Here is a 13,766-nt window from a genome sequence, read left to right on the forward strand (position 1 = left end):
TCAGAAAAATTGCCTCGTTTTATCGCAAGTGAAATATTCTGATACTTCGATGTTTTTCCAACGGTATATAGTATAATTAATGAAAAGAATTATGAGATTATATCAAAGAAGAAAAACAATCGTTGATAATCTCGGGTGAACTTCTCGTGAAACTTTGCTGAAACACATAGCGCACAATTTTTAATGGAATATTGAGTAACGCAGAGCTGAGAACGTGAGCATACATAATGCAAGGAAGCAGCTCAGATCAAGGTAAATGTATGCTAACGGATATTTTCATTTCCTTTTCTCCGCGGGTTAGTCTTTTGCATGTACACTCTGTACGTATGCATATATATTATATAAGGCACCTGCAAACGTATAATATTATATACGGCTCGATCGTACCGCAGCGATATTCGCGAGGGCAAATAAATTTTTCATCGCCGAGGGACAGAACGAGAAATTGATTACGCGTACAGACAAAATTTACATCGAATATTATGGTGAATTTTATTCGAATACTAAACGATCGAATCCATCGCGTCGTCGGGAAATTTTATCCGAAAAAATTTACATCGTAGACACAAAATCGAGGTCCACGTCCCGTTGCCTATGTACAAATATTAAAAACACTTTCGTAATCTGAATTCTATTTTTTATACGTTGATAAAAAAAATGTGCTGCCAAAATTCGGAGACTCGATTTGAAGGGATGAAGGATGAGAACGTTATACTAAGTCGTGAAACCAACCTGGGTGTACAAGGAAAGTTGGCGTACAGGGAAAAATGGTGCGAGCAAAGTTGTAATAAGCAGTACGTTCTAACGTATATTGTATATAATATAACACGCATATACGACGGGCGTAAAATTGTGCGGCGCCCTTGATAATAAGCCGGGATTTATTATACACGCAACTGCACCTTTAGCAGTCTCTTGCAGTTTACACAGGGATATGTGTTGTTGTTCAGTTTCACCCCTGCGTGCAATTATCCGCGTCGATTATCTATCGGCGTGTGAAATTCTTCCCGAGCGGCAATGTCAACAGAATTATTGGTTCAGACGCAGGTGAGTTGAGTGCTTTGTGTTATATAACAATTCACACGAACCAAGTTTGCAGTTCAATTGATTCTGTCGCATTTCGAGTACGACATATATTATTTTCAATTTATATTTTCTTCGAGTCTCGAAGCACGAACGCAACATCGCGAAATGGTACGCTGAGAAAAATTTCATTTGTTATAGTAACTAGAGAAATTCAGTGAAGCATGTATCGTTAAAAAAACTGTTTAAATATCGTTGGATTTACGAAAAACGAAGTACACGTAACCATTTTGCGATATTGACGATCCCTTTTTGGTAATCGCAACGCAAAATCAGTTTGTGAGGTTTACTCTACTTTTTTAGTTAAACAAGGCTTTAACATCAATTTATTGCTGAACAAGCATTAAATTTTCGCAACAGTCGCAAGAAAATATAGTAACAGTGATCGTAATGAGAAAGAATAGTAACGGATACCAGACTTGCCGGTAACAGCTAGAAAACTAATGTTCATTTTCTACCTAGAACTATATTTTTCGATTGTGGTAAAAAATGAAAATAGTTAAGGACTGAGAGGTAACCGGAACTAAAAATTTCTCTCTAATAGTGTAATAATTAAAAAAGGGTAAAATTCAGCTCTGAACATTCGACGATTACTGCTCGGCGGCTACTCGAAAGGAATACAGAGTTTGAGTAAGGAAGAAAACCCGGCTATTATCGGGGAGAGGAAAATGAAAACTTGGAACCCAGTGAAAGCACAAGGGACAAGAATTTCACACGGTACACCGTTAGCCAGTCAATTTGACAGTGGAGAAAGGTTCGGGCAGGATCTCGACGAAGCGCCACAAACGACTGGAAGGCATGAAACCGCGTCTGGAGCCGAAACCCCGATCATTCAGAAACTCCACTCGGATGAAAAGGGTAGCTAAATAAGCGAACACCGTTCTCCGGCTAACTTAATACATAGTGTGGAGAAAAAGAATGTATAGAAAAAACATTTCTTCCACCGCTGTATAAATTCGGGTAACTTATATTTATACGTATACCGCAAGCTCGTCCTTCTTGCATGGTAAACATTTTTTTCTATGTAACCAAACCTTTTTACTGATTCCTTTGCGAGGTAATGAAAAAAGCTTTTTTAGCACTCTAACCTCAAAATCGTGACTACGACGTTGCGATTTTTTGGCCTTCGTGGTAAAATTACCGCTCGAAACTCGTCCGAATAAAGTATCCATATACTCGTTACGAAATGTACTATTTCGTATATGAATACAAATTTATGCTCTCGGTTTTTGTTTACTTATTACAAGTGCTTTTTTAACGATTTTTATTCCTGTATTTGTATGGAAAATCAAGTTCAGAGTCACTGAATTGAATACTTCGAAATTCACCTGTAGAATATCGGTTTATTCTCATTTGATTGGCAATTCACAGGCTTCTGAAAAGACTGTAGAATTTTGCCGATAAAATTCACGGCTTATAATGTTGTCGGCATAAGAAATTTTACCCATCTTATATTGTATCTCAATCTGTGTATAAATTCGTGGCTTTCAAATCTTAAGCGGATTTCCACCACCGGGGAAAACTTTGAGACGACCATAACCGATATCGATCGGTGCAAGCTACGACGAAAAACGAAAAATACATAACAAATAAGTCTGTGAGATTACCGGTTGTGAATTTTACATATATATACATATATATTGTATATAAGCCTGGGAGTCTCCACGAAGCAGAAAGAATATTTACCTTCCGTTAGCGGTATATTTGCTTCTCTACTTTTACGAGGTATAGTAAACCGTCATTCAAATGAGTGAATTCCAAACTCTAGACTAGATCATGAAAAGTTTTGATTTTTGTAAGCGGAAAAGGGGTAGGCTGAAGAAAATATTGTACACTTTTCAGGGCCGCTTCTTTTCGTTTTTTCTATTTTTCATAGTTATGTCCCAGCATCACTGGCTATAAATTATAATAACAACTCGCGGATAGTCATATCATCATAACTTCGATCAGCTATAATTTAGTCGTTGAAGGATGCAGCACACTTGATATTCATTTAAATTCCGTTAAATTCAATGAAAAAACGTCGGCAAGTCCAAAAGCTCCATGCGACTTTACGACTTCTAGAAATACATTCACAGTCACCTCGTTAGTTCGTACGTAATTCACTTATTTATTGAACCATCTTCTTGTTTCTAGAACTCATAATAGCTCGTCAGAAAGTGATATGAAAATGAAGAGTCGACGAAGAATTGATTGGAAAAAAAGATTTCAAAAATGGATACAGATTTTTTAAGTAATCTGACGACAAGAGTAAAACAGGTATAGTTTCACTCTATTGTGATGAAGTATGAAAATCTGAAACTATACTTGTGTCAGTGTGTACAAATAAACCGTTAACCTACCGCGAATAACAGATATCTGGTATTTCAAATCTAACCACGTATATTTCAGCCAGCCAAAAACAAAACGTAACTCAAGATTCTTCTTCAGTAGGTACAACGATACAAACCGAGGGGCTCATCACTCGTGAAATCTAATGTGCACTTTTCCGGAAATCTTGTGAAATCTCTTGAAATCTCTTGAAATCTTTGAAATCTTTGAAATCTCATGAAATTTTCTGAAATATTTTAAAATCGTTTGAAATCTCGTGAAATCTTCTGAATTTTTTTGAAATCCCTGAAATCTTTTGAAGTCTTCTGAAATCATCCGAAATCTCTTGAAATGTTTTAAATTCTTTTGAAGTCTTTTGAAATCCCATGGAGTATCTTGTAATCATTTGAAATCCTCTGAAATCAAATGGAATCTTTTGAAATCCTTTAAAATCTTATAAAATCATTTAAAATCTTGTGAAATCCCCGCAACCTTTTGAAATGATCGTAATCTTGAGATCACGTGTACATCAAATCGATGCGTGATCAATCCCTCGATACAAACCGATGTCACTGTGCGAGATCTTGGGAAGCATTCGTCGAAAACGAGACGCTGAAAAAGTAGAAATCGTCGCTAAACTAATCGGTGGATGAACATTTCTGTTACAGACCTGCATGCTGGTCGACATATTCTGCGGGACGAAGATACTATCTGAATGGGCGGTAATCTGGCTTGGACTCCCGATCCTGGCCCACAGCGCGGCAAATCCCTGGATCTACGCGTTTCATCACGGCGAGATGCGCGTTGCCGCCGGAAAGATAGCTGAGGACCTGGTCGCCCTTGTCGGAGTGACGCCGAGTCGTTACGGATGTTCGCCGACGAGAAGAGGGTCCAACACGAACCTCGAGTTGGCGGAGGTGATAAACAGCAACGACGGGCACAGACCACGGCCGGAAGACTGCTTCGCAGCGAAGCACCACAGCGTATGCGCGAGCCGGAAGTGCCTCGAGATGTCGAGCAAAATGGCGGACATATCGCCGGAGAGAGACGCGGTCGTTGGAAACTCGTCGTTGGAGAGCAGGGAGGAGGACATAGTCGAGGAGAACATCCACGACCTGACCAAGATGCTCGACCCGAAGTACATAGTGGACAGGAACCACGTGATAGACTCCAACCACAACATTGACAAGATAAAGAACCTAAAGTACCTGCTAGATCCGACCTTCAACAAAATCCGGCACCTACGCAGACTGAACCACAAGAAGATGAGCGGCAAGAACTTCCCCAGGTTCCACGACCCGAAGTTCATATCGTACCAGAACCTGAAGAGCGACGGAACCCTGAACCCCAAGCTACTCCAGCTCAACACCATGTCCGATCCCGTGTTAAACGCCGAGAGTCCCGCCGTCGAGACGAAGGACTTCAGCGAAGCGATTTGCACCCCGAGCCTCTGCACTCAGCGGAGGAATTCGAACCTGGCCTCGATGTCGGACCCGAACCTGAAGGCGGCAGCGGCCGGAAACGCGGCCGATGTAAATCTTCGGGTGTTTCCGGCCTCCAGGGTCGCCCCCGAGAGTCACAGGTACTCGGTTCAGAGTCTCGACCACAAGTGCGATCACGGTCAACTGCACTCCCGGCACGTCATGCAGTGTCGACAGCTGATAGAGAACCAGAGGCGGCAGAACGGCTACGTGAAACCGCAGCTGACGCTCCACAGGCACGCGGATTCCGTCAGCCCGATACGGGACTTGCGGTTTCAGAACTGCGTACCGGTTCACACGGATGACGGAATATCGCCGAGGCCCTGCGGCGCTCGGTTTTGCCACCAGCACCAGGTACTGTCCCCGAGAAAAATGACCATCACGACTAACAGGCTGGCCAACTTTTATCACCCGGACTCGAGCCCCGATCCCTTCAGGCGACTGGGGCCCAGCACGGATCCCACGATGCGGTTGCTACAGGCAAGGCAAAAACTGGAAATCCTGAAGCACTCGGAGTCCATAAACACCATCGAGCCCATGTCGCATGTCCGACTGCTCGAACCCTCCAGGATACTGAACACCTTGACGGTGCCTACGATACACTCGGAGCCTCCCAGTCCGATAGACCCAATACCACTGGACCCGCTCAAGGAGGAAGAGACCCTCAGGGGCTTGGATTCCACCCGGTTTCCAGTAGCCGAACCCCTCAGGCCCGAACCGCCGGTTCGCCGGAAGGTTAAAAGTCCAGCGAGGCACTCGGACCCGATAGTCCCACCGGTTTTACTCAACTTTGAAGACTGCAGCGACATTCATCCTACGAACGGCATTTCCACCAACGGATGGGACAGTGATCGGGGGGGACTTTTCGACGGGGAAAGCCTGACCGATGTGCCCGTCGATTCGGGCAAGTCGAAACTTTCGGAGCCTGTTTTTTCCGAGCACAACTCTACCCGGCACAACTCCAGAAGACCGTCGGACTCCCGGTGGTCCGAATCCTCGCGGAGCCAGGAAATCCTCTCGAACATAACCGAGCATCGCATGTTCCCTTCGTCCTACTCGGTGAATAATTTTCAGAACTGCAACAGCGGCAGCGACCTCAACGACGTCGATTCCATCGACCCATTCATGTGCCCAGAGGCCCTGAGCTCGTCACTCCAGGAGTCCTTCTTCAGCGCCGAACCCTCGGTACCGGGTTCGGACGTATTCGCGTCCTTCGACGAGACCGACGAGATCGGATTCACCACCGACCTGCAAGCAGAGAGGGAACTGCCAGGAACTCAGGAAGCTCCGGTCTGCTTCACCTCCTCGATGTCCACGACAAATCTCAAGAAGGTCGAGACCTCGGAGATCGAGACCCAGAGCCGGTCAACGGAGTCCGTCTTCAGGGCGAATATCGTTCCCGATACTTGCGCCGTACTGAGAATCGAACCTTCGATACTCAGGCTCGAACCGTCGATACATCGGAGCAGACCTCACATACGACCCGGGAAGGGGTACATCCTGAAGGATCCTTCCAGACAGACTTTGAGGCTTGCTCCGCTCGCCATTCCCACACCGACGGACATCTCGACGCCAACTTTTGACTCGGTTTCCGAATTCAATGGTGAAAATGGCCTTGGCGTTGGCGTATGAGACTTGCGAAGGTCCGATAAGGTTCCTTCATTTTTCCCAATCCTTCATAGAGGGAGAGCTTGATCCTTAGCCGTCATATCGAGATTTAATTATACACCGAAGTCAAATGAAGTTATAATAATTTGACGACGGCAATCGAATCGAACGAATCGCTAATAACGAAGCACACGAGTCGCTTACTTGGAAAGTGAGCGAAACGATTAAAGAATCTGAGTCAATCAGCACTTATCGACAGAAATTATTGTCATGGAATCATTGGACGCTTCATCCTTAGTGTCATAGCTGTATTTTTCGCCCACTATCGACCGATCCGTCAGCTATTGTCAAGGGTATGATATGCAATCGTCCAACCCTATTGTAAACGGGGACGGAATATCAATTGTATAGAGCCTGTGCCTGCTGAATAAACAGATAACGGTTTTAGCAGTACCGAAGGTTAATCCGAAACCTAGATTCAGCGAGCCATTAAAATACATATTTACGATAAGCGGAACTCACGATCTGATAACCAATTGATGTAAGCCACGCGAAAGAACAATTTTGTATATTTCAGGCGCAAGGACGCGGCATGGATTTACTATTATCGAGGAAAATGCTGCAGTGCCAGCTGCAGTCTATTCTTTCCTATCGGAGAATTATGTCAAAGTTGACGTTCGATATGCGTGTATCATGCATGTGCAAGTGATTCGTTGGCTTCATCAGCGTGTCTGGTTCTATGCATAGGATCATCTGCATGCTGCGATGCATCAAGATTCAGGAAATTTAAAGAACTCGGTGATCTTGAGGAGGACGTTGTGGAAAATCAAAATTAAATTTTAAGATGTAAAGAATACGTTATACACGTCGGGAACCTGAAACACCAACAAGATTTTCAAAGAAACAGTACCTTGATTTTTAAAAAAGCACCACAATTCTTGTCATTCTATTAAAGGTTTGGCTCCCATTGAAAGTCCCCTTATATTTCATCTATATCATATCCTCTTTGAAAAAGTCAAAGCCAACGGTTTTGAATGGACTGCGCGGAATTCAACACTGAATGGTAATTAATTGAAAAATCTCAACTTGATAATTTACATAGTGATCAAGGTGACAGCAAACACTGAGATTATTTACTTTCAGAGTAGAGATAGTATATTTAAAGGTAAACTCTTGCGTTATTCAGACGGCAGATCCGACTTTGTGATAACTTGTTGAGGTGATTATTGTCCACAATTACCTTTTTTCTCCCACGACATGCATTCAAAATTGAGCTAATTGTAAAATACGAGATGCTGGGTACTTTGATCAGTGATCGCGAAGTAAAAAGAATCCCCGCCAAGTTGTATGTATATATTGTCTATGTAATTGGCTCATGTGCATATAAGGGACTTATCCCAAGCGCATGATAAGTGATTATTATTACTATTATTGTTGCTATGAGAAAAATTTTGACGTCTAATTGCGGCAGTTAGAATTGGTATACATGCGTATGGTTCTTAAATAATTTCGACGTTTGACAATAAAACGATCATTTATTTGTACCTATGTAAAAATTAACCGATTCACGAATGATAATGTGTAAACCATATAATAACATACCATAATAATATCTGAACAACGAAACTCGATCGTAGAGTGAGATATGAGAAGCGTATCTGTTATGCGCAAAAACAGGGTCTGATATAATAACAATTCGTCAAGGAGATTCCCATTTTGTTCTGTCAATTCTCACGTAGTTCTTATTCTTAAACGCTTGCGGCGGTATAATATCATGTTTAAGGGAAAAAAGATGAAAATTTTTTGAAAAAAAGAAACGAAAATGATCCGCCAATGTCCCCCCCCCCCCCATACCGTTATATACGTGTACTTATAATACATAAGTATGTATGTACATGATATCATTTAGCTAGAAGGTAGAACAGTTCTAATATTAAATTGTTAATTATTATTACTATATTAATTCTATATCATAATATTATTCAAAACATTTCGTATTTGGAATTGAGAATTTTTGTAATAACATGAGCAACTTTTACCGTTACTAGCTGGAATCTATACAGATGTGTATATCCGTGTAACTCGTGTAATACATAGGTATGGTATACTGTTTACATTAAATGGAGTCAATTTGTTACAAGGGAGCGTGTAAATAGCTGGTGACAAATTTTTATCCGTGACGTCACGAGGTGTACCTGTACAATGGCGTCACGACCGTGCAAGGTTGGACTGTGATAGAATAACGTGTCCTTAGTGGAACAATTGTGAATTTGTTCGTTCAAAGAAACGATGCTAATAAAGCTGCTGTAGTGTAATTATGAGCCCATGTAGATAAAGTCGTACGTCGGAATTTCAAAAAATTTCACATATAATTAGATAATAAGACGCTTGAGAGAACAACTGTAGAGACATTGATACTTTCGGTGCGAAGAAAAAAAAAAATGAACAAATAAAAAATTGTAAATCACAAATAAATTATATCCTGGTATCTATAGCGAATAGATTATAAATTCTAGCTGTTGAATCTAGCGTTGAAATGAACTATGCAGATTATACTCAAAGATTGCAAACATAGCGCGGCTGTTATAATCACATTATACACATAAATACGCAAATATTTTAACACATCCTGCATCAAGCCGTAATTATACTTGTATTATAATATTATTATTATCATCGCCAAACACTTGACGATTTCGAGAACGGTTATTTTATTTTTCTAAAGTTCGACTAAAACTACGCTGCGCTAGTTGATCAATATTTTAAGCTGCCAAATATGTGTAAACGTACAGTTCCGTAACATTAACTTGTTACCGTTCCATTAAAACTCGCTCAACAATTTTACTCTACTTGCTCCCTTTCCTCCTCCCCCCCCCCCCCCCTTCGTCCCTCCGCAATCTTTCACCACACCCTCTCTCCGTATCTACGTTATATATTTCACACCCTCTAAGCAGTGATGAAAGGTCTTAACTCTATTCACCAACTGACAAGACTCAACATGCGCTGCAGTTTTCAATAGTCAAATGCATGCAAGTCTCTGATCCTTTTATACGCATACGTATACCCCTAATGCAAGATGGTGAAACATGCCTGTCGACCCAAATTTCGATATTAAATTCAAGGTATATACCTCAATTAAGTTTTTACGTATAATTGAAGTTGTGCGAAGACAAGAAGTATCGTTGTTTCTTACTTCCAAACATTTATGCTATTCACAATAATACCTGTTTAAATATTGTTTAGTTAACCTAAGATCCAAATATACTTACACACTGTATTATACTTCATGTGATTACACTCCTGTCTACTTACCTGTAATATTTCATTCCTTGTACCAACATACCTTTATCTAAATTATTATACTTGTCTTACAATGTATACTTGTAATGCCAATTCAATATGAACTACTTTTTATACCTTGTACATTGCGTATGGATGTGATTATTTCTGTAATAATTGACGTAATATATGTTATGTTATTCTGTGCTATTATACATTTACCTACTCATGTACCTAAACGGCGTCTTAAGTTGATATGTTAATTGAAAAACTCTCGCTTAAACTCGATTTCTCTTGATCAAAGGGGACGAATTTTTTTTCCATTCCATGTAGCAGAACCGTCCGTCTTGTATATTTTGATAAAAGGCCATCATTGTTTAAACAAATGGTAATAGGGTTGAAAAAATCTTGGTGTAATTGTACGCCCATGGTGAGAAGGAATGATCGAGTTATTGCTTGCAATTTGAGACGCTACCGTTCGTCATGCTATATTAATTATTTATATATCTGTACAAATTATAACTACATAAGCCTTGATATATTTTTATGAAATACAATCGGTTTATTAATAGTATTATTATCCAAACCATTCTTTAGATACGAATTACTACTGACCTTATTTTTATTACAATTACTTACTAATGAAATGTAATTTATTGAATGCTGGAACGCACTTTTATTCGAGATAGATTTAAATCTGTGTACACGAAAGTTTAAGTGATCGGAAAATAAAGAAGTTTGATACTGTTGTGCCCTAACTTTGTTCGAAAGTTGCATTCCTTAGAACGTTCTGAAATTGTACCTTTGCTGTAATATTATAATTCATAAGCGTTGGATCAAGAACGCGTTCTCCATTTCCGCGAACATGCCGATCTGAGTTGTCTCAGATTCCCATCAGATGGCGCATTTCTGTTCGGATTCCTAACCGTAGCTCTGAGCCGTTTATGAGCGCACTAGTGCAGTTGCCGAAAATCGGCAGATCAGTGCGGATGGTGTCCGAGTCTCGTCGGTCAGTGAATTGTGTTTCAACTCAGTGCAATTTCACAATCAGTGTATTTTGAGAAAGTGATGACTCAGGTTTCTTTCCTCAGCCCAGTGCAAAATAGTGATAATGGCTAAATTGGCTGCGTTTTCAACAGACAAACTCATTCTGCTGCACATCCTAGCGCAAGAAACGAAAAGGAAATCTCATTGAATCCCCGCGGAATTCCTAACTCGAACCTCAGTGACCCGCAAGCCCCTTCAGTTTTGTTGCGACGGTAACGTAGATTTCCTATTATTAAGTTATTACTTGGGCATGAATGACAGCTACAACTGCACTCGACCTTATTAACAAAACCAATAAATTACCGACGTACGTCGGTTATTATTATGCTGATAAGTCCAGTACAAAATCTGTGATATTGACAGTCGGTAAGAAAAATCTATAATTCCACTGACTGCAAATTACTCATTGAGTCCAACGCTCATTGTATGTCATAAAAAGCCGCATCGACGTATGAAGCACTGCACGAAGCCGCGTCAGCGTTCACTGAAAGCGCTGTGAAAGCGTGCAGCCTTCAATGACTCACACGCTCACAGCTGGGAACATAACCTACAATTAGTAGCGTGATCTGATCTGACATATGATTGATCACAGAAGACCGGAGTACCGGAGGAGAGCAGTATTTGATTACCAATTATTTAAATAATAGTTTAAAATAACGATGGCACTAATCGAGATTGAAAAACTGTCGTTGGAGCCAGCCGGGGACGAAGAGGATGTAGTAGACCCGTGGAATGTACAGAGTAAAAACGATGCCGGAATAGATTACGAAAAATTAATCAGTACGTAGAACATGGATTAAAGAAGATGCTTGAATGTAAACAAAAATTAGCGTTCACAGTTTCCTGTACTGCATAATGTTATTATTCGCTTCTACACAATGGCTTATGTCAAACAGTACTGCTGGATTAGTATTGCATCATCTTGATTGACCGAACGTTTATCATATTCAGTATACCATTTGAAAAAAATTCACCACTTTCGTATTTTTTTTTTTAGAAAGATTCGGAAGTTCTAAAATCGACGACGAGCTTTTAACTCGTTTTGAGAAGCTGACTGGAAAAAAACCCCATCACTGGCTGAGAAGGGGGATATTTTTTTCCCATCGAGATGTTCATGTGATATTGAACATGTACGAGCAAGGAAAGCCCTTTTACCTTTATACAGGAAGAGGGCCGAGTTCAGAGTCCATGCACTTGGGTCACTTGATTCCGTTCATGTTCTGTAAATGGTTACAGGATGTGTTTAATGTACCACAAGTAATTCAGCTGACCGACGATGAGAAGTCAATATGGAAGGACCTGAAGATTGAAGATGCAATAAAAATGTCTTATAATAATGCCAAGGATATTATAGCATGTGGATTCAATCCGGAGAAAACGTTTATTTTTTCTGACTTGGAGCACATTGGAAATAATCCAGCATTCTATCAGAACATGATCAGGATACAAAGATGCGTCACCTTTAATCAAGTTAGGGGAATTTTTGGATTCGGCGACAGTGATCCAGTCGCCAAAATATCTTTCCCTCCGACGCAAGCGGCACCCGCATTTTCTAGTACCTTTCCATTCATATTTAAAGGTGCAAAAGTCAACTGTCTCATACCATGCGCCATCGATCAAGATCCGTACTTTAGAATGTCCAGAGACATAGCACCCAGGATAGGATTCCCAAAACCAGCTTTAATTCACTCATGCTTTTTCCCTGCGCTGCAAGGATCAAAGACCAAAATGTCAGCCAGTGATAGTAACAGCGCCATATTCTTAAACGACACTCCTAAGCAGATTAAGAACAAAATTAATAAGCACGCATTTTCGGGAGGTCAAGCAACAGTCGAGGAGCACAGAACACTGGGAGGAAATTGCGAGGTTGATATTTCCTATCAGTGGCTCAGGTTCTTCTTAGAAGATGACGAAAGGCTTGTGGAACTCGAAAAAGTGAGAAAAGTATTAGTACTTGCTGAACTAATGAATTTATACTGGACCAAATTATTCATTCGATCAATGTACAATAGTTCACAAAAATTTCAAATATTCTAGACTTATTTCTGACACCTTCCAAAAATCATCTTTTTCAGGGTTACACGGCTGGAGAAATTCTAACTGGAGAGCTGAAAAAAGAATTGATAGAGGTATTGCAGCCTCTGGTTGCCGCGCATCAAGAAAGAAGAAGCAAAATAACGGACGAAGTAGTCAAGCAATTCATGGTACCACGAGATTTAGGCTTCATTGCGAAAAAATAAATAGCAAACTATTTTAGATAGATACTAGCATTATGAAAACTGATCACGGCTTCTGACATTTATACATTGCAAATTTTATTTATTCCGGAAAAAAAGTATCAATAAAACAATTGCTCCAAATAGTGAAAATTTTCACGATTTATCAATCCTGCTATGCATTATATTGATTCATTAACAGGCGTCTTCGTGTATATAGTAGAAACACATTTCGGACGTGTCTAGCGTTGAAATTTGCGCATGCTGTCACGACTCGATATAAATCAGAGCGCATAAACAGCGCTGCATCATCAATGAATAACTGAGAATATCACAGAATGCGTTCATTCTGTTTATTCGGCAATGAAACGGATAAGTACGCGCATGAGCTCATTAGAACCACGCGTCGTAGCGAGGCTGCGTTCACGCTGCACGGGTTCATTCAAGAAGCCCTAAGGCAGCAGCTGTGAAGGAGAAAAAACCGACGAATCGGATGGCTCGTGGCGTACGTACGAGCATTTTCAAACCGTCTACGTACGGTATGTTTCCCATCGTCATTGATACGTTGCATAATTGTCGCGTTATAGATAAAGCGATAAGATAAACGTTCGCACGGTGGTTAGTCGAACCCACGATACGGGAACGATAACGCGATTCCGAGGTGTTGAAAATTTAAGCCCCGAGTTCTCCGGCAGACGCGACGGTTTGGCCCGCGAAAAATAACAGTCGGCAAGCCGATTGG

The 13,766-nt window shown here is 40.9% G+C and overlaps 2 protein-coding genes across 3 annotated transcripts in view; both read left to right on the plus strand.

The window, feature by feature from the left end:
• Window positions 1-6,727, plus strand: part of LOC124211845 (uncharacterized) — a 62,889-nt gene extending 56,162 nt beyond the window's left edge. For both annotated transcript variants that reach the window (XM_046611327.2, XM_046611328.2), the window contains one exon: window positions 4,062-6,727. In XM_046611327.2, the coding sequence (XP_046467283.1) occupies window positions 4,062-6,506 (2,445 nt within the window). In that variant the 3' untranslated portion in view covers window positions 6,507-6,727. The remainder of the gene's footprint in view (window positions 1-4,061) is intronic.
• A 4,323-nt stretch (window positions 6,728-11,050) lies between these two features.
• On the plus strand, window positions 11,051-13,168 carry TrpRS (Tryptophanyl-tRNA synthetase). Its single transcript, XM_046613793.2, has 3 exons — window positions 11,051-11,588; window positions 11,806-12,743; window positions 12,884-13,168. Exons 1-3 carry the CDS (start codon window positions 11,468-11,470, stop codon window positions 13,046-13,048), a joined length of 1,224 nt encoding a protein of 407 aa, XP_046469749.1. The 5' UTR covers window positions 11,051-11,467; the 3' UTR covers window positions 13,049-13,168.
• The last annotated feature ends 598 nt before the right edge of the window (window positions 13,169-13,766 follow it).

Source organism: Neodiprion pinetum, chromosome 2 (assembly GCF_021155775.2).
Source record: "Neodiprion pinetum isolate iyNeoPine1 chromosome 2, iyNeoPine1.2, whole genome shotgun sequence".
Lineage (NCBI taxonomy): Eukaryota > Metazoa > Arthropoda > Insecta > Hymenoptera > Diprionidae > Neodiprion > Neodiprion pinetum.